Raw genomic sequence first — 22,429 nt, 5'->3', positions numbered from 1 at the left:
TACAAGTGGTTGACCAGTTTTCCCAGCACCACTTGTTAAAGAGATTGTCTTTACTCCATTGTATATTCTTGCCTCCTTTGTCAAAGATAAGGTGTCCATATGTGTGTGGATTTATCTCTGGGCTTTCTATTTTGTTCCATTGATCTATATGTCTGTCTTTGTGCCAGTACCATACTGTCTTGATGACTGTGGCTTTGTAGTAGAGCCTGAAGTCAGGCAAGTTGATTCCTCCAGTTCCATTCTTCTTTCTCAAGATTGCTTTGGCTATTCGAGGTTTTTTGTATTTCCATACAAATCTTGAAATTATTTGTTCTAGTTCTGTGAAAAATGTGGCTGGTAGCTTGATAGGGATTGCATTGAATTTGTAAATTGCTTTGGGTAGTATACTCATTTTCACTATATTGATTCTTCCAATCCATGAACATGGTATATTTCTCCATCTATTAGTGTCCTCTTTGATTTCTTTCATCAGTGTTTTATAGTTTTCTATATATAGGTCTTTAGTTTCTTTAGGTAGATATATTCCTAAGTATTTTATTCTTTTTGTTGCAATGGTGAATGGAATTGTTTCCTTAATTTCTTTTTCTACTTTCTCATTATTCGTGTATAGGAATGCAAGGGATTTCTGTGTGTTGATTTTATATCCTGCAACTTTACTATATTCATTGATTAGCTCTAGTAATTTTCTGGTGGAGTCTTTAGGGTTTTCCATGTAGAGGATCATGTCATCTGCAAACAGTGAGAGTTTTACTTCTTCTTAAGAAAAAAGTCAAATAAATAACCTAACTCTACAACTAAAGCAACTAGAAAAGGAAGAGTTGGAGAACCCCAGAGTGAGTAGAAGGAAAGAAATCTTAAAAATTAGGGCAGAAATAAATGCATAAGAAACAAAAGAGACCATAGCAAAAATCAACAAAGCCAAAAGCTGGTTCTTTGAAAGGATAAATAAAATTGACAAACCATTAGCCAGACTCATCAAGAAGCAAAGAGAGAAAAATCAAATCAATAAAATTAGAAATGAAAATGGAGAGATCACAACAGACAACACAGAAATACAATGGATCATAAGAGACTACTATCAGCAGTTGTATGCCAATAAAATGGACAACGTAGAAGAAATGGACAAATTCTTAGAAAAGTACAATTTTCCAAAACTGAACCAGGAAGAAATCGAAAATCTTAACAGACCCATCACAAGCACGGAAATTGATACTGTAATCAGAAATCTTCCAGCAAACAAAAGCCCAGGTCCAGATGGCTTCACAGCTGAATTCTACCAAAAATTTCGAGAAGAGCTAACACCTATCCTACTCAAACTCTTCCAGAAAATTGCAGAGGAAGGTAAACTTCCAAACTCATTCTATGAGGCCACCATCACCCTAATACCAAAACCTGACAAAGATGTCACAAAAAAAGAAAACTACAGGCCAATATCTCTGATGAACATAGATGCAAAAATCCTCAACAAAATTCTAGCAATCAGAATCCAACAACACATTAAAAAGATCATACACCATGACCAAGTGGGCTTTATCCCAGGGATGCAAGGATTCTTCAATATCCGCAAATCAATCAATGTAATTCACCACATTAACAAATTGAAAAATAAAAACCATATGATTATCTCAATAGATGCAGAGAAGGCCTTTGACAAAATTCAACATCCATTTATGATAAAAACTCTCCAGAAAGCAGGAATAGAAGGAACATATCTCAACATAATAAAAGCTATCTATGACAAACCCACAGCAAACATTATCCTCAATGGTGAAAAATTGAAAGCATTTCCCCTAAAGTCAGGAACAAGACAAGGGTGTCCACTTTCACCGCTACTATTCAACATAGTTCTGGAAGTTTTGGCTACAGCAATCAGAGCAGAAAAAGAAATAAAAGGAATCCAAATTGGAAAAGAAGAAGTATTTTTAGTTTTTTAAGGATCTTTTTACTGTTCTCCAAATTGGCTTTACCAGTTTACATTCCTACTGAAAGTGTAGGTGAGCTCTCTTTTCTAGACACCCTCTCAGGCTTTTATTGTTTGTAGATTTTTTTTTTTTTTAATGATGGCCATTCTGACCAGTGTGAGGTGATGCTTCCTTGTAAGAAAGAAGAAATAAATAATTAATTAGAAAGAAATTACAATGAAACATGACTATACAAAATCTATGTTGTTATTCAATTGCTAAGTGGTGTCCAATTCTTTGAAACACCATGGTTTTCCTGTTCTTTACGATCTCCCAGAGTTTGCTCAAACTCATGTCCATTGAGTTAGTGATGCCATCCAATCATACCATCATTTGTCATCCCTTTCTCCCCTCACCCTCAATCTTTCCCACCATCAGGGTGTTTTCCAGTGAGTCAACACTTTGTGTCAGGTGGCCAAAGTATTGGAGCTTCAGCTTTGGCATCATTCCTTCCAATGAATATTCAGGGTTGATTTCCTTTAGGATTGACTGGTTTGATCTCCTTGCAGTCCAAGGTACTTTCAAGAGTCTTCTCTAGCACCACAATTCAAAAACATCAATTCTTCAACATTCAGCGTCCTTTATAATCCAACCCTCACATCGTTCATGACTGCTGGAAAAACCATCAGTTCAGTTCAGTCCTCAGTCATGTCTGATTCTTTGTGATCCCATGAAGTGCAGCATGCCAGGCCTCCTTGTCCATCACCAACTCCCAGAGTTTACCCAAACTCATGTCCACTGAGTCGGTGATGCCATCAAACCATCTCATCCTTTGTTGTCCCCTTCTCCTCCTGCCCTCAATCTTTCCCAGCATCAGGGTCTTTTCAAATGAGTCAGCCCTTCACATCAGGTGGCCAAGGTATTAGAGTTTCAGCTTCAACATCAGTCCTTCCAATGAACACCCAGGACTGATTTCCTTTAGGATGGACTGGTTTGATCTCCTTGCAGTCCAAGGGATTCTCAAGAGTCCTCTCCAACACCACATGTCAAAAGCATCAATCTTTCAGCACTCAGCTTTCTTTATAGTCCAACTCTCACATCCATACATGACTACTGGAAAAACTATAGCCTTGACTAGATGAACCTTTGTTAACAAAGTAATGTCTGCTTTTTAATATGCTGTCTAGGTTGGTCATAACTTTCCTTCCAAGGAGTAAACGTCTCTTAATTTCATGGCTGCAGTCACCATCTGCAGTGATTTTGGAGCCCAGAAAGATAGTCAGCCATTGTTTCCACTGTTTCCCCATCTATTTGCCATGAAGTGATGGGACCAGATGCCATGATCTTCGTTTTCTGAATGTTGAGCTTTAAGCCAACTTTTTCACTTTCCTCTTTCACTTTCATGGATTCATGTTGATGTATGGCAAAACCAATACAATATTGTAAAGTAAAAAAAATAATAAGAAATGATAAATGGTTAAAAAAAAAGAAGGAGCTTTTTAGTTCTTCACTTAAGGGTGGTATCACCTGCCTATCTGAGGTTATTGATATTTCTCTGCAGTCTTGATTCCAGCTTGTGAGTCATCCAGCCCAGCATTTTGCATGATACACTCTGCATAGAATTTAAATAAACAGGGTGACAATATACAGCCTTGATGTACACCTTCTTCTATTTGGAACCAATCTGTTTTTCCATGTCCAGTTCTAACTGTTGCTTCTTGACCTGCATACAGGTTTCTCAGGAGGCAGGTTAGGTGGCCTGGTATTCCCATCTCTTTAAAAATGTTCACAGTTTATGTGATCCACACAGTCAAAGGTTTTAGCATGCCAATGAAGCAGAAGTAGGTATCTTTCTGGAATTCCCTTGCTTTTTCTGTGATCCAAAGAATGTTGGCAATTTGATCTCTAGTTCCTCTCCCTTTTCTAAATCCAGCTTGTGCATCTGGAGTTTCTTTTTTTATTATTTTTTAATATAAATTTATTTATTTTAATTGGAGGCTAATTACTTTACAATATTATATTGGTTTTGCCATACATCAACATGAATCTGGCATGGGTGTATACGTGTTCCCCATCCTGAACCCCCCTTTGATTTACATACTGTTGAAGCCTAGCTTGAGGGATTTTGAGCATTACCTTGTTAGTGTAATGAGCACAATTGTGCAGTAGTTTGAATGTTCTCTGATTGCCCTTCTTTGGAATTAGAATGAAAACTGACTTTTTCCAATCCTTTGGCCACTGCTGAGATTTCCATATTTGCTGGTATTTTGAGTGCACCACTTTACCAGCACCACTTCATCTTTTAGGATTTGAAATAGCTCAGCTGGTATTGCATCACCTACATTAACTTTGTCCATAGTGATGCTTTCTAAGGCCCACTTGACTTCACTGCCAGGATGTCTGGCTTAGGTGAGTGACCACACCATCATGGTTATCTGGATACCTTTTTGGTATAGTTGTGTATATCCTTGCCACCACTTCTTAATCTCTTCCTCCTCTGTTAGGTCCTTGTCATTTCTGTCCTTTTTTTTTTTTTTTTTACAGTTCTATTTATTTTTTATTTTTTATTTTTTTTAGTTATTTATTTTTTTAATTTTAAAATCTTTCATTCTTACAGAATATTCCCTTGGTATTTCCAATTTTCTTGAAGAGATTCAAGTCTTTCCCATTCTTATTTTTTTCCTCTGTTTCTTTGCATGGTTCATTAAGAAGGCTTTGTTATCTCTCCTTGCTGTTCTTTAAAACTCTGCAGTCAGTTGGGTATCTAAAATTTATTTGACACAGCAAAAGTAGTTCTAAGAAGGAAGTTTATTGCAACACAATCTTACCTTAGGAAAAAAGAAATCTCTCAATTAAGCAATTTAACCTTACTCCTAAAGTAATTAAAGAAAGTAGAATAAACAAACCCAAAGTTAGTAGAAGGAAAGAAATCATAAAGATCAGGGCAGAAATAAATGAAATAGAGATAAGAAAACAATAACCAAGACCAATGAAACTAAAAGCCAGTTCCTTGAGAAGATAAGTGAAATCAATAAATCTTTGGCCATACTCATCCAAAATAAAGGGGGAGAGGGGAGAGGACTCAAATCAATAAAATTAGAAAATGAAAAGGGAGAAGTTACAACTGATATCTATTTACTGATATTATGATTTTATAATCACTTTTAAAGTGTCTCCTTAATTGTCATATGGCCCTGCTGCCTATGTTTTGACAAAAAGGATTGCTTAAGAGAAGCTATATCAAAGTAAATGACCATTTTTTTTTAGTAGCTGCCCTTCAACTTTTAATTGGCTTATTAATAATAGCTCTATTCAGCAAATCATCACATTAAATTACCTAAGGGAACGTTTGCAACTAGATTATCTTAAATTGTTCCCTAGGCATTTAAATTCTGTAAATCAGGCACTCTACAAATGCATAAATAAGATTTTGATGCCTAGGGGAGTATTTGGTAACACCCACTTTATTTTTTCTGTATTCCCTATGAATAACAATTAAGGGATTAAAAACACTCGTTGTCTAATGGTGAATGAAAAATGAAATTAATTTAAATTGGGTAAAATATTAGAGCTCCTTTTGGTTCCTTTAGGCCATCAGTCCAACTATCTAAAATGATGGAAGGGCTTTTAATTCATCATATTAAGAACCTCAACAATTGAGAGTTAAGTGATTGGTGATTTAAAAGTCTATCAGCCTGTCTTGGAATGATCTGGAAGTTTCACTTCAAACGCTCAGTTTTCAGAAATATTTTTGGAAGATTACCTAAAGGACATGAAGCCTATTCATCCTTCTGAATAATGAATGGTATCTTGGGGTAATCAAGATATCAGCTTCTGGCTTATTTTCTGGCTCTTTCTCCTACATCTCCATTCAAATCCAAAACAAAATTCAACTCCAAATTTCCACACAAATACTCACTTTCACCAGTATTTCACAGTTAAATAGAATTTGTACTGAATTATTGGGTAAGGGGATGCCCACTGGGGCTACTCTCTACTGCTTTGTGTAACCTTTATCCTTATCTAATTCTTTAGTCTTCTTATTTCTCACCTTGTCCTCTCTGAATTGTGTATACATACAATTTATAATATATCAAATATTTTATATGTATTTTATGTGCTGTATATGTATGTGTTTATAAGTCATGTATCATATATGATCTAAAGTTACTTTTAAGTGGAGATTTTTGTAGGTTTTTTTTTTTTTTTGTCAATACCTATAACAATAAACGTAAAGTGGCTATTTTTGCATCTCCAAGTGGTTCTGCATCTTTCTGAGGTTTTTAATCGTTGTGCCTATTTTTGCAATTTTAAAACTTCTGTGAAGGAATCACATCTTCATTAACTCAATGAGGAAGAATGAAAAGAAAAATGGAACTGGAATTTCTTATTTCCTATTCAGTTGACATTACCTCCCCTGAGAAAACCTTCCTGGTTCCTGGACTCTCTTAATCCTTCCTGTTATTAATATATACTCACAAAACACCTTCTTGTTTTTCAGACTTCATGTCCTCCTTCTGTGCTGGTTTGTAAAGTCTGAAATAAGTGTTGAACATTCCTGCTAACTATTGTCTTCATATTTCTAGAACAGTCTCATTACCGTACTAAAGACTGAATAATTGATAATTGACAAATGAATGAAGAAGAAAGCAGATGTTGGGATAATCATGGCTAGTGATACAGTTGTCCCAAACACTTAAAAAATGCACCTAGGATCCTTCCTTAAATTTACTAGTCATTTAGTGGCTTAGATGAGTTGCAAAGTTTTCTGGCCCAAATTGTTGTTTTCCAATGGCTTTTCCAATACACTTTATAACACTGGACACCAGCCTAGTCTAATTGATTTATAAGTCTTAAAAGCAAAGGAACATACCCCTTGTTTATATGATAATTCTAAGTGCTTGTCCAAAGTCGTTGGCCTCACTGTGGGGAGGGGAGTAATATCTCCTGTTTTAGATGAAACAATAAAAGAGACCAGATGATTTCCTTTATAATAAAAGTTCTGCAGAACCAAAAACAATTATAAAGAAAAGAGAATCTTTGAATGGTACTAAAGCTGTAATGAAGTCTTATCTCCTTTTGAAGGATACTTCATATTTGTATCATTGATACTGTCAATTTAATGCAATAATGAATTTAACTTCCAAAATTTGATTTTAGATAATAAATCCTCAGTTTTCACCATAAATGTAGAAAATGTTATTATTTTTTCTAGTCAAATAAATATTATAAAATATTGGCTCAAAATTAAATAATGATTGAGCTGTGAGGTTAAAAAAGGATCAATCAATGAATCTGTTACTCTGTCTATATATCTATCTATCATTGTGGCTAGGTTACAGTGTATTTATAATTACAATTCTGATAAATTGAGATTTTCATTTGCAGTAATGGATTATTAGATATGTGATTTCAGAAAATATCATTTCAACTCTGTATAGCTATTATAGAAATAGGGCTTCCCAATTGGCGCTAGTGGTAAAGAATCTGCCTGCCAATGCAGGAGATGCAAGCGATGTGGGTTCTATCCTTGGGTTGAGAAGATCACCGAGAGAAGGAAATGGCCACCCACTCCAGTATTCTTGCTTGGGAAATTCCATGGAAAGAGGAGCCTGACAGAATACAGGCCAAGAGTTGCAAAGAGTCGGAACAACTGAGTGACACACGTGCTATAGAACTACTTTCTCTTTAATGCTAATTAACTATTTGTTAAGTGGTAATGATTCTTAATGCCCTGGAATGTATAATTACTCAGTTTTCCTTATTGTTTCCTCATGAAAGTAAACAGAGGCAGCTGCTCTCCTTGTTTCTGTAATAGAGGTGAGGGAGAGTAGCAGAGAGATTACCGTTTCAACACTTAACCTGTGTTCAGATTGTTAACACACGGCACAACTCAATGCATTGTTAAAAATAGCTTAATCCATATATTATTTCAATTATTTGTGACTATAGTCATAGTATTTTTTTCAAATAAACGGTAATTCAAATATGTCCAAAACATTTATTTTAGAAAAAGATTCAGGATTTAAGTGTAGAATGTTCAAGAATAGGATATTATTTTTTATTTTCTTATTCTAATAATCTATTTAAGGGTAATAATTTTTGTCACATGTTGTTTCATTATAAGTCTAAAACATAGTATTAAAAATGATGGTTAAAATTTTAATCTATTTAAAAAATCCAAATTTTATTTTTAATACACCTCCTCCCATGTGCCCCAAACAATAGCCTCTGGTAATTATTTAAATGGACATATTAAGCTTTTTCTATATATAGTATTTTATAGTTCCTATTTATATAATTATTAATAATCAACAAAGTGAATAAATAGCAATCAGTATATGTGAAATTTTAAAAACTCTTAATGGAGGTAAATTATCATTTGAATCATCAAGTATTAATTATGAATCAACACTCTTCAGCAAATTTAAAAAGTATTAAATATTTAGTGGGGAAAAACCTTAGAAACAACTTCATCTATATACAGTTTCATTTATCCCAGTGAAAGAGGAAATAACCCTTTTTGATTTTATTAAACTCACTCACTCCATTTCAAGATAAATTATTTTTTTTAATGATCACAACTTTAGTGCATGGATATTTACAAAATATGTTTGTATTGACTTTGCAGAAAGATAAAGAAGATCAGTGGCTAGAGAAAAAAGTGCAAGGAAATAAAGACCACATTATTTTGGAGCATCTACAGTGGACAATGGGATATGAAGTTCAAATTACAGCTGCCAATAGATTGGGATATTCAGAACCAACAGTCTATGAATTCAGCATGCCTCCTAAGCCCAACATTATTAAAGGTAAGCAAACCATGTGCCTTCATAGGCTAAAAGGAAATATGATAGTATCTTTTATAACACTTCTGGATTTTTTTCTTGATATTGAAACCATAATTTTATAGCAGGAAGTAACATTCTATGTTTTAGTCATGGTTATTTACATGTCTTAATTACAATTTCTCAATTACTGTTGCCAGAAAGATTGGTTCATTTGTAAATGCACTTTGAAAATTTTAGACTTTAGTGGTTGAAGTGGTAGAGAGAGAATGAGCAGAAGGGGAGGTTAGAGGGTAAAAGAAACTGTTGAAAATCAACATGAAAAATATTATTTGAGCCCAGAAAAAGCTTTTACAAAGGAGAAAACTTCTCTGCCAAATACATGGGGTCCAGTCCTCCACTTAGAGATACGGCCAAAGATAATGATGAGCCTATTCATGCCTGACCAAGCAAGTTGTGTTTGGAAAGATAAACTCTATCACACAATGAGGCAGAAACAACCACAGATACCCCTTAGAAAGGACAGTGAATAGAGTTTCAAAGAAGCTCAAAATGTTTCAGGCCACTCATCACTGGCAGGCTCAGCACACTGGTGACTACTTTTAATAGTTAATAGTGCTTACATCATTTTATGCTAGTGATGTTATCAAAATCTGTAGAAGGTATATCAATTTTTTTTTCAGATACATGCTATAGAGGTGGAGAATTTGTCCTGACTAAGTCAGTTAACTCTGTCAATGAATTGTCATATTGGTCATATTTTAATATTAATTGTTCTTTTACATATTATATTTAATATTTAATGGTAAATTCTATACATAAATGTATATATACACATATATTTTTATATATCAATGAGACATCAGAACTGTATATTCATAAACATGGCTTATTTAAGTCATATTATAATCGAGTATCAGTATTATTGCCTAATATTTTTGAGACTGGAAAACATAAAATTTGTCAGTTCAATCATGTTATTCAATACTCTCGCAATTTCAAATTAATATGAATTTCATTGGTATGGATTTGTTATACATCATTTTTCAATGGAAAGATTTAGTCAATAATCTATTAAAAAGTAACTACTATTGCTTAGTTTAACATTTATTTATATCATAGCTTTGTATTACATAATTAACAAGTATTTCCAATTATAACTTGAAATTAGAAAGTTGGAAGTATCTAGAAATAATATGGATAGCTGGATATCTTATATTGTAGTGGCACTTTTTATAGTTTATAAAGTACTTCTGCATTTATGACTTCATTTTATTCCTGAATCTGAGTTGAGCAAGGAAGAGCTATCCTCATTTTACAGATACAGTTTTGAGAAGTTAAAGTATTTGTTTAAGATCAGAGCTGCTTTAAACCATATGACAAATTCTATGTCCTTTAAGATGATACACCTAAATAAGAATAATGGTTGAATGAACTATCAAGTTTGTTGTTTCTGTGAGTTTTAAACATCAATAACTGCTACTACAGTTAAAAGGAATTACATTTGTAGTAATTATCCTCTATGAAGATATCAGACCATGATATAAATATGATTCTTAATCTGAGTTAGAATCTTCAAAGGAAGATTGCAAGAGTGAAATTCATCCCTGTACGTTTTTAATTTAGCTCATATACTTGGGGAGAATAATTACTTTTATCAAGATTAAAATGAATATTTTATGAAATGAAAGGCAGTGTTTTAGTTATATTTTATAGATAAAACACAAACTGTAAAAAAAAGGAAAAAAAATGATTTCAGGCAGGTTACATTATACTCCCAGAGTTCTTGCTATGCTATTTTATAAGACACTGTTGTAAATAAAATGAATAGTAAGTATAATCCAAAAAGTAAATAAAGACAGAATACATATATGTGTGTATATATATATATGTGTGTGTGTATATATATATGTAACGTATATATGTACGCAGAGAAACAAGTAAAGTATGCTATAATGCATTTACTATGAAAATTTTGATTTCGATTTTGGAAAGTCAGTTTGCAAGCACTGCCTAGAAGGAAAACAATTTATAGTTTGAACTTTGCTCATGTCATTTAGCTTCTCTTGATGCATATTTCCTAACCTCTACACTAGTTTCTTCTGGTTCTGCAATGAGATTAAGATTTATTCATTCATTCATTCCAGGTATTTATTAGGGTCTTGCTTTGTGAAAAGTATTGTGATGTGTACAGAGAAATTATCTGTGAAAAGTATGAAACTGGCTCCTGTACTCAAAGACTGTACAATACAGAGGGAAGATAGACATAAATCAAGAATTAGAATAACCACCAAGTAATTACAACTAAGATATGCTGGTGCAATATGCTGCCAGGAAAGTCTCTGGCAAGTTTAGCTAGTGGATAGAGTTAGATGGGGGTTAATAAAGGATTCCCTTGGAAAGTGACTTTCTGAAAGAAACTTGTATGGAGTGAGCCTTCAAAGGAAAGAAAGAAGTTTTTGAGGGGGAAAAAAAAATTGATTTGCTTTAAGATTTTTGCATTAGCAAAAGCATGGCTGGAAAAGAACCTGGAAGTGTGTGTCAAAAATAAGAATTCAGAGGTATCTGTGACCTATATAATCCAAAATCTTCTAAAAACCATATAAATAAAACAGATCCTGAAAGTCATAAGAAATCATCTGAAGCGGATAAATTATATGAGCATATGAACATTTTACACAGATTAATCTTGTTCATCTTGGTAGAGGCAAGAGATGGATGAACATGAATACTTTAAAAAAAATGTGGTTACAGTAAAAAAAAAAAAAAAAGAGAAAACATTGAATAAATTCCAGGCACACTGTAGATGTAGACTAACCTGCCTATTTAAAACCGTGGATTCAGTAGATATTGATGACTTTTGAGTTTCTTGGTTGGACAACTCTAACATTGTTGTTATCATTTCTGCAAGTAAAGAATCTTATAAACAGAGCAGGATTTTTAGAATAAAAATCAAACATAAGATCAGTTCGTTATTCATTAACTTAAAAATGTCAAATAGATGTTAGTTATGTGTGTATGGAGATGAGAAGACAGCCATGACTTGGAAATATGCACTGTGATGTTGTCAGCCTTAAGAGTGACAGGTATTTAGGCCTGTGTGGGGATAAAACCATACAGTGAGTAATATCTACACCTTATGAAAAATAACTGATGTCTGTGATACTCATAAGTGCTTCCCAGTACCTAGAAGGGTGACTGGTACAGCATCGGTATTCACAGGGTGCTTGTTGAGTTATTGAAGAATAATAGAATGTTAATAGCTGCATCTCAGGGAACTGTAATACACATGAAGAGGAAAGCAGCCCCACCCCACCCCCAATGAGACTAAGATGTCATAGAGTTCCTGGAAAAACACAAGGCTGTAATATCTTGGAAGTTAAGAGGGAGTTAAATTTCCAGAAGAAAAGTTATCAATCACATTTGTCCCTCCAGAAGCTACAGAGAGGTTAACAAAACTCAGTTGAAAGAAATGTGAAGTCTGTTTACAGCTGTGCTGAAATTTTGGGGAGAGAAATTAGGTGGGAATGGGCTGAGGATCTTGTGGAAAGTTAGCAGGTATAGACTCCATGTTAATTTAAGGGTTTCAAGAAGTTTTTTATGAAGGTGAGTAGAGCGGGGAAAATATCAGTGTTAGGACTTTTATGATGAAAAAGGCTAGAGCATGTTATACAGCTGATGAAAGCGATCAGTCAATCAAGGAAAGTCACAGATGTACAGACAAAACCATCTGAAAAGGTAGGAGATAAAATTCATGCGCTCTAAATTGTACAGCTGATACAGCAGCTTACTGGAAAAGGGGAAGCAATAAAATATTTATCTTATCTATAAATATGTCACAAAATAATGTATAATTTTTGTGACTGAATCCAGAGACTACTAAGGTCTCATGGAAAGACAGATAAAAGATATACCCTTATTGTTCAAGAATTGTTTGATTTAGCCCTAGGACAATTCTTGAGGCAATTTTAGAAGCTGTGATGGTTGATGGTAGACTAGGGAGCCTTTAAACCCACGAAATGCTATAAAGTTAAAATTATGTATCAGCAAAATAGGGAAAAATGTATTTATATACTTTCAGTATAATTACTCATATAATTTCTTATTCAATTTTAAAATATACATTATAAATTCAAACATTTAAAATCAGTTATATATAATAAACTAGCAAATCTTATCTTATTTAACTGGAAAATATATGAAATTTAGAATTTTATTTAGTTTTAATTTATATTTTAAATAGCATGCCTTATAGACTGTCAAAATAAAGTGTACAGACTTTGAATTAAAAAAACCCATTACTTATGTACATTCAGATATATTGAACTCTTTGAGTAAAGCAACAAGCTAAATCTACAGTATATTTATTTGTTGGACTGAGGGACTATTTTTAAACAATAGGCTTACCTTACATCCATATGTAATACATTCTATTCATAATAGTGGCTTTTCTATGTATGTATTTTAGTGGACACTGCATCAGTCCATAGCTTATGGTTCAGATATTTTTAATGTTTCATGATTAGTGATATTTTCCTATTCTGACTTATTAAATATGTGTTTATTTTGAATGTTGTGTTCCTTGATTCACGTAAAAAGAGTGCAAAATAACAACCACAATCAATTTGGGATATTCATATTGCATAATTCTATCTCAGTTTATTTTATAAACATTGAAAATATTTGGTAGTGATGACAAATTACTTTTTTTTTTTTTTGACAAATTACTCTTGTAAAACTGACTACAAAACATCTATGGAACTAGAGACTGATAAAATGATATTTATTGATTTCCTCAGTAATTTCAATGGCTAAAAATATTCCTAATGTGCTAGAATGGCTATAATCTAATGCCTTAAAAATTCTTAGTAATAAAATTACTCTGAAAATATTTTTCACAATTTCCTTTGGCTTTACACCATGATTAATATTTTTTGTTTAACCAAAAATTCCCAAAACCAAAAACCACCTTAGTACCCTTTAGCAACTGCTTCATTTTTCTTTTCTTGTTACTATAAATTGAAGACCTGTTTAATATTTACATTGACTCAATATAATTTGGTGACACATAATTCCATCCATATAGAGAAGTGACATAAATCATCACCAATAAATATATTGCTAACATTTCTTCAGTTAGTTTTTATTATAATCAACTTTTTGATTATATATATAATAAACTATGGAGTGAAATTATTTAATGGCATTCAACTCTACTTTCAACAAGACTAGTATATATTTCATCTCCAAATAACATGAACAGAAAATGAAATATTCAAGTTTATGGCAAATACTAAAATGTTTTCTTAAGGTTATGATTGTTTTAGAATAAAAAGAAATTCTAAAATAATGGTGAGATTGAAGTTCAATTAATGGGTAAGAACTTCATTTTAACAATGTGGAAATCTCAGCCAAGTCTAAATACTAATGATACGTTCAAGACAATATTTATTTGGTTTTGCACATAATATAAAAATAAATTTCTATAAGTTATTTTCATTATCTTTGTTTCTCAAAATTATTTTAAATGAGCAACAGTAACATATATGTCATGTGTACCTATGGCCAGTTGAATTAATGTTCCTCACTTCTATTTTTCAAATTTTCTTTGCATGAACTTATACTTTTAATTATATTTCTTGGTACTTCATTCATTATTAAAATATAACTTCTTATTAAATGTTTTCTAAGAAAATATTACAGCAAAAAAGTACTATTAGCAAACATTACAGAATATGATGAGGTTCATATTTAAGTACTAGTGTGAATTTACCAGGGACACCGTGGATTGACTGGACTAGTCATTGTATCTTCAGTAAAAAATATCTACAATGTTCACATTGGAGAAATCAATGATACGACTAATGTCTATGTTATGTGAAATAAACATTATTAATATTGAGCCTCAGTTATATTTTTAATATGTGACAAATATTTAGAAGTATTTTATACTAGATTTTTTTGTTCTTTGCCTTGTATCAAAATATTTTTTTGTAGGTAATTGGTAGTAGCTTTGTGTACATCTTGTATTAATTATTTTCTCCTTTTTTCTTTCCTACTGTCACTTTTTTCTTTTCCTTTATTTTCATGTTTGTAACTCTACTCTTTTTCCTTAATTATTTTTTTCTTGTTCTACTTTCAAAAATAATTTTCATCATACAGATAAATGCTGTGAAGAGAATAAAGGCGAAAATGGAAGCCAGTCATGGCAGCTGAATGCTGCTGCGTTTTCTTTCATTATAGTCATAAGTTTGTCTTTCATGTTTTAATGTTGCTATATCATATATTTCCTTTTTTTGCCCTGAAAACTTACAAGGCTAATCTAAAGTTGCAACAAAGTATTTTCTAACATCCAACTAAATATGCATGTGTCCTTACCCATGAATAGTGACCCTTTTTTCCCTACCCCAAATTGTTGACCTTTAAAGTATACAATTTGTCAGGAAATCACAGGAGGACATTGAACCAAGATTGTTTCTTTCAAGTACTAGTTCACAGAGTAATTTGCTTCATTCTCAACTTTTTTTAATTTCTAAAGTTGGCCTTGTTAAATATCATGTCACTTTCATTTGAACTTAAAAATGAAAGTGCTAGTCACTCAGCTCTGTCTGACTCTTTGTGACCCCATGATCTGTATAGCCCACCAGACTCTGTCCATGAAATTTTCCAGGCAAGAATACTGGAGTGGGTAGCCATTCCCTTCTCCAAGAGGTCTTTTTGACCCAGCGATCGAACCCTGGTCTCTTGCTTTGCAAGGGAACTCTTTACCATCTGTCTGAGCCACCACAGAAGTCCATTTGGAACTTAAGCATTTGCTATATCTAATCTTCTTTCATTTGATTATTTTACAAATATAACTCAATATCCATGGCCAAATATTATATAAATAGAAATTTTGTGATGTAGAATTGTGGCTCTTTCATATCGACTTGATTGTTATTCCTTTAAATGTAGGGTTTAGAACTTTATAAACATAATATTTCATAGTGTTTACTATTTATATAAAACATAAACCTGATAGCTTTTATTACATTAAATGTGTATGTCCTATGTGCTGCTTGATTTTCCTCTTATTGACATAAAATATCATAAGGAATTAAAGTGAACCAGATTCATTTCTTCAATTTGAATACCAAAAATCTAGACTTTTAGTTTTCATTAAATAAAACTACCTTTCTGCATTTGTCCCAAAGTAAATAGTAAGTTAAAGTAGATTTTATTTTAAAACCTGTGTACTAGGTTTGAATTATGTTTTGAGGTAACATCAAGTATTCATGTTCTAACATAAAATCTTACTTTTTCCTGAAAACCCGAGTCAGTTTCTTTGCAAGATCAGAGGGGAATAAATGTTTTAGCCACTACTTTCCTGAAGATGAAATTGAGATGAGGACATGTTACTAGATTCCAGCACTGAGAGGAGGCTGGATTTGATGAAGTAGCATGAGCAATGATTTTGATTTTCACATTTCATTCACTACAAAATGAGAAAAAAAGTATTTTGTGTTTTTTACTCCCAGCTACACTCTGGCAAGGAATTCTTACTAAGTATTCAAGACAATTAGGGGGAAATCAAATTTACATATATTAACAAGAATGACAATGGCTCACATGGTAAATCAAATGATGATTTCTGGGCTTTGAGATTCATTCATCAAAAACAATTTGTTTTGTTGTATTTATTGTTTTTATGTCTTCAGTGAAATACTTACAGGATCCTATTATGTAAGATGCAAAAGTGGACCAACTGTTGTCTGTTTTCTGTAATTTATCTTTCCAAACTCTTCACTGTCCCCTGCTATATTTCTTTCTTCTGAGCTAACAGCAAACCTTAAGAATGCAGAAGTGACCCATTTACAAGTTAAACACACTTCCTTCTCCCCTGCTGAGACAAAGGTATATCCTCCTACCAATGCATGCATTGTTGGAATTTAACCTATTTATTGGAAATGTTCTAGTTTTTAAAATTAAAATAACCAGTGTTTCTGTGTATTGAAAAACTAACTATAATTTTATACTACACTCCATGATTGCATCTTACATTCCATGGATTTGGATAAGACTTGCAGATGTGTTGACTACTGATATGTAGCAAGTGCTAGGAAAGAAAGGAGTTCCAGTAACACTTGCATGAACAAATTTTTCCATTTGTTATAACCTGACTGGATCTTGCCAATATTATAAATATTTCCATAATAAAGTCATAAAATTTATCTTGATATAGTACCTGATTACAAAATACTTTTGTGGAGAACATGTAATATGTCTTTAGTAAGATAACAGAGTTGATTTTTTTTTAAATTTTATAATCTATAATTCAAAGTCACCAACAGTGATATGAAGAACACTCAGTCTAGCTTACATGATACTTAAACTGATATTTGGACAGGTCAGAAAAAAAACTAAAATTAAAATTCTAATATCTTAGCAGAATTACTTACACTTGAGTTGTTCATTTATGTTTTTTAAACATCTAAGTCCAAGTCAAGATATTAATCCTGAAATTAATAAGGTATTTATTATTTGGCCAAGTTTCTATTCTTAGATGAACAGTTATTTTACAGTTCTAAGACTTGTGTAAGTTAAAAAATATTCTCAAGACATCTTAAAATATAAACCCTGTGCTTTGCCTTATGTCTATAAGAAATAGGAGAGCACAAAACTATAAGCAATGCAGCTGTTGCATTTCAAAAAGTGAAACCTTAGAGAGTATAAATTACCTTGTCAGATTGTTATTTTGCATTGTAATAAATGTAAATGTTGCTGAATTATATTTTTTATTACTTGAGTTTTACCTTTGTTATGTACAACCATCAAGTCTAACTGACAGTATGTTTCATCTAATTGGAATCTGCTGTAGATCTAAGGAAATGTGATTATTGGTAAACAAGATATAAAAATTCTCCTAGCATCATCCAATTTTTTTTTAATCCAGTGGATTTTTAAATAAAATTATGTGCCTAAATGTATAAATATGAGCTTGTGTGTAAGGTGAGTTTTATGTTATTCATTATATATAATCAGAAATATGTACCTATGTTCATTGTTGTATGTATTGTATCATCAAATGTTAGATCATTTTAACAGTTTGCTTAGACCATATTATACCAGTTATAAAGTTAGGTTGATTTGCTTATGCATAGTTACCATTATTTGCACATAGAGCCTCCTGATTAATTTTTTATATAAACTTGAAATCATTTTTCTTCTTCCAACCCTTTCCAAGTTTATCTTCTTTTACCATTTATGATTTATCCCTACTGCTCTCTCAACCCCAATTCAAGCTCTAATTATTTATCTGATAGCTGTAAGGCCCATCAAACTACATTTTAAATATGTTAACAGATTATGCCTAGGAGGCAGCAATAAAACCTTTCCTATGAAAAATATTCTCTTACATGGGAGAGCCTTAAATTAATTTTCATTTTTGGCTTTTCTGTTCTAATACTACTATTCATTGAGAATAAAAAACATTTTATAAACCCTATAGCCACATTATTATGCAAGTGTACTTATATACTTGTGTGCGTTCTTTGCTCGTAGATATGAACACAATTGAAATTCTTAATGACTTCATTTTTCTTAATTTTTTTTATTAGCTTAAAGTATCTCAAAGGTTTAACAATGTAAATAAATAAATAAATTCTAGAGATTGGATTAACATGTATATGTTATGTAAAAATAATTGCACAAATTGCACATAATTTTGACTGGGCATTCAGCATTTCTTTTAAAATTAACAATTAAAATTACAAGTATGCATAGTAGTTCATAGGTTATACAATTTGGAGATGATTATACAACTCATATTTTCTATTTAATAATCCCCATTAATTACATTTAATTTAAATTATCATTTAAGTAAGGAAAATTCTATAATGTTTTTTTAATCTGGACAGGTGGATTTATGATTTTTCATTTATATTGAACAAAATAAAATATTTGAGGAGGAATTAGGCCATGAACTTTTAGATCTGGATGGGTACTTTCAGATATATGAAAAGCATTCTTTTTATTCATGATACACCTACACTAAGAATAAAACAATGCAATTTTTAGATTATAAATGATTTTAACAATTCAAGATGAATATTTGCATCACTAATGCAGTAGGGTAAAAATGTTTGTATCTACCTTTCAAAAATAACTAATATTGTATATATTTTCAGTTTATAGTAGTTAAGCAACATCTCTAATCATAAAATTATCTAAAACTCTCCAACTATTTGTTTTTGATTATGATATTAACAGCATTAAGAGTTTTAAATAAATAACCTCTTAGGACATTACCTAAATTAAATATTATCATTTACATATTTCATAGCCCTTATATATTAGAATTCCATTCACTAAATAAAGATACTAGATGAAAAGTTCATACCTAAATTTGTCATTTTATGTATTTTATTATGGCTCAAATCTATGAGACATAATGTAGTATCCTTTAACCCACTTTTGAATAAGTACAAATCAAGTAAGCTTTTTCTTACTTGGTTTTATTTCCTTTCATTCTTCCTCCTTAATTTTTCTTTATACTATTCTCTCTCTCTCCCTTCCTCCCTTCCTTCCTACTCTCTCTTTTTCCCTCTCAATTTCTGGCCATGTATAAGTAAGATGCAGTTCTTCTGTTCCTTTTCTGTTAATTGCTGTTAAATTTTAAATTTCAGAATTTGTGGTATGTATATATGTCATAAAACCTTAAACAAAGTTAATGCATTGAATGGGTAGATTACATTTATTTTCAAATGATTGGAGATATGAATATTCTACAAATTACCCTGAAATAATTTCAGTATAAATTGAAATTGGTAAAAAGCCTATATTTAAATCAGCTGATTATGTCATTAAAATGAAGTAGTATTTAATCACTATTCATACTTGATAATCTTAGAATTCAGAAGATATTAACACTAAATATTAGGTCTTAACTAAAGGGAAAAAGTTTCAAACATCTAATTAACATATTTTCTGCCCAGCCACCATCTAAACTAGAGTAATTTTCTAGAGTTAACATCTTTAATTTTTTTAATTATTTATTTCTAGTTGAAAGATAATTACTTTAAATATTTTGTTGGTTTCTGCCATACATCAACATGAATCAGTCATATGATTTATGCTGATATATGTAGTATCTCTTTTTACTATGTGGTACTAAAAGATTTGCTATAACACATAATGATTTAAAAGTAAATAGCATCTCAGTATTTTGGTAGGAGAATGGATTCAATCTAATTTCATTGTTCTGAAATAAATCAGAGATGAGAATCTCATGTCAATGCTTTATTTTCCAAACACCTTTAGTTTCTTTATCTTACCCAAGATTATGAATCAGATAAGGATCTCTGGTAGTCATCCTCCCCTCCTTCATGGTTATTAACTAAGTAATTGGAAGCCTAAAATACCTGTACTTAAATGTTACAGAAAGAGTGGATTATTCTAGAATATTAGTTTTTAACTACTAGTTAGCAAAATTGAAAAAAAAAATAGCTAGGAAAAACACATATGTTCAAAAGTGCTAGTAGTGAATCTGAGGTGATTTGAATTGCAACTGATGTCCTCGTGTCTTTGTTGTAGACTATTATTCCACCTACTTTTTAAAGATATACTCATTCAACTGTAATTAAATTTTAAGTATGAACTAATCTAATATTGGTTGTATTAAGCCTAGGTACATTGTAAAATTTCTTTATTTATGTATGTTCAAATTGAATTTAGTTATTCTTTATCACTCCATTTTTAAGGAATGGAAATATAGTTATAAACCATAATATTCAGAGATAACATAACTTTTAAATTATGCAATATTTATCTATGTACTAAATGGGCACTGTGAAATAAATCTCTGGTAAATCCTTTTTTCCCCTCAAAAGTAAGAAATTAAAAATGACTGTTTTTAAAGAATATCCATAATTCATGAACTTCTTTCAAGAATATTTTTATCTCACATCTTAACATTGATTTTATATATAACAGTTCTGTTTTAAAGTGACTATTTCTGATCATTTTAATTGCATTTGTTTTCATCATAGCTTATTTTCTTAAAATAAAATGTATGTTATATATGTATTATCCTCAATATCATCTCTTATTTAAAACCTGTGACATAATATCCAGCACTATGTGTAATCCTATGCATGAGTTTCATAGTATATTAAATGTCATTTTATTTTCTGTACTTCTGTGTCTCCATTGTCGTAATAAAGAAAACTGAGGAAAACCTTTGCTATATGTGTTTTCTTTATTACTGGTACAAACCTTTTCTGTCTTGTGTGTTTTCATTTCTAACTTGATCAGATTCAATATCTTGAAGTAATAAATGTATGGTAACACATGCATATATATTTCTCTCTTACAAACAGTCAGTTGTTGGATTGCCAGTTACAAATTAAATAGTGTAGAAATTACAAAAGGGAAAATACTCATTTTCAAGATTTGCATTATTTTAAGGCATGCTTAATCTTCCTTTATCCAGAACAGCCTTCTCCCAAATATATGTCTTAAAGACCACTCATTAAAATGTTTCATACGTTTTAAAATGAAAATTATAATATCTATATTTTGTTACAATGCTTAACTTCTTTCAGTTGATGAAATAGTTATAGAAGTTTTATATATTGGGAGAGAGAAAGAGGTAAGCTGATTTTTTTTTTCTGTTCTTGTTTTTGTTTTTCCCGAAGCTCCTTAAAAATGATAGGGTATCAAATGGGAAGTATCTGGGGGTATTTGGACATTTTCATAGTGACTGTCACAGTAATTTTATATTACCTGGTTAGATTTATGTTACTTTATTTTGGGGGGCCACTAAGGAATCTAAAAATATTTAAGCAAATCTATTCTAGCATTCTAATCAAACACCATTATCTTATTATAGCAACAATCTGAGGGTTACTCATATTCTGTTTTCCTTGTTTGTTTGTTTTATCAAATTACACTGAAAGGAGGTATATCTAAATCTCTTGTCTGTTACTTATATGATCTTCTAGATTTGACCTGCTTCCTTTGACTTCTTGATTGGACCATAGGAAAAATTTTCTGGCAAAGGAAAGGCTGTGTATTAACTGACCACCATGCCTTCCAGTAGTGCTGGTACTTCTCTTAAGCTGCTGTTATATTTCTCACTTCAACTTATACATAAAGCTTCATTTATTCTCATGATCAGTGTAATAAACTCACATGGTGTATTTAGTCTTAGCATATCAAGTTAAATTTTATTATTTTCTGATTTTTATACATTGTCTAAAAACATTTTTAAAATGACTTATTTATATTTTTGGTAGAAATAAATAATATTATCTTTATATAAAATAATATTTTTACTGTCTAATTAAAACTAAAATAGGTATTTCCATTTCAACATCTATCCTTTTCATTTTTAGAAATCTAAATAAGCAACTTCAATACATAATTTGCACATTGGCTATATGCTTGCTTCTTTACTGATTTCTCATTTATTATTACAAGAGAAAAATTATTTTAAAAATCATATTAGAATATAATATTTTATTTGTTTAAATGTGGTTAAAACAGAGCTAAAAATTATTTCTTCAAACTAGCATTTTTGGTTTGAAGAATCTCTGAATGACAAATTTCCATTTACCATTGCTTCTATATAATTTCATCATGCTGAACTGGATATGTACATTACCTGAAGGACTAAATGCAAAATTCACTGATGCTCTTGAAAAATTACAAGAAAAATAGTATGCTTTTTGGTACTTATTGATGGAAAACAGAATAACAATT

The 22,429-nt window shown here is 31.3% G+C and overlaps 1 protein-coding gene across 1 annotated transcript in view; it reads left to right on the top strand.

Moving 5' to 3' along the window:
• NCAM2 (neural cell adhesion molecule 2) overlaps positions 1–22,429 on the top strand; it is a 263,454-nt gene that overhangs the window by 210,002 nt on the left and 31,023 nt on the right. The window contains exon 14 of the mRNA XM_069589008.1: positions 8,533–8,713. Coding sequence (XP_069445109.1) covers positions 8,533–8,713 — 181 coding nt within the window. The remainder of the gene's footprint in view (positions 1–8,532; positions 8,714–22,429) is intronic.

The sequence above is a fragment of the Ovis canadensis genome, chromosome 1, assembly GCF_042477335.2.
Source record: "Ovis canadensis isolate MfBH-ARS-UI-01 breed Bighorn chromosome 1, ARS-UI_OviCan_v2, whole genome shotgun sequence".
Lineage (NCBI taxonomy): Eukaryota > Metazoa > Chordata > Mammalia > Artiodactyla > Bovidae > Ovis > Ovis canadensis.
Note: the sequence above shows the minus strand (reverse complement) of the source record. Positions and strands in the feature narration are given on the sequence as shown.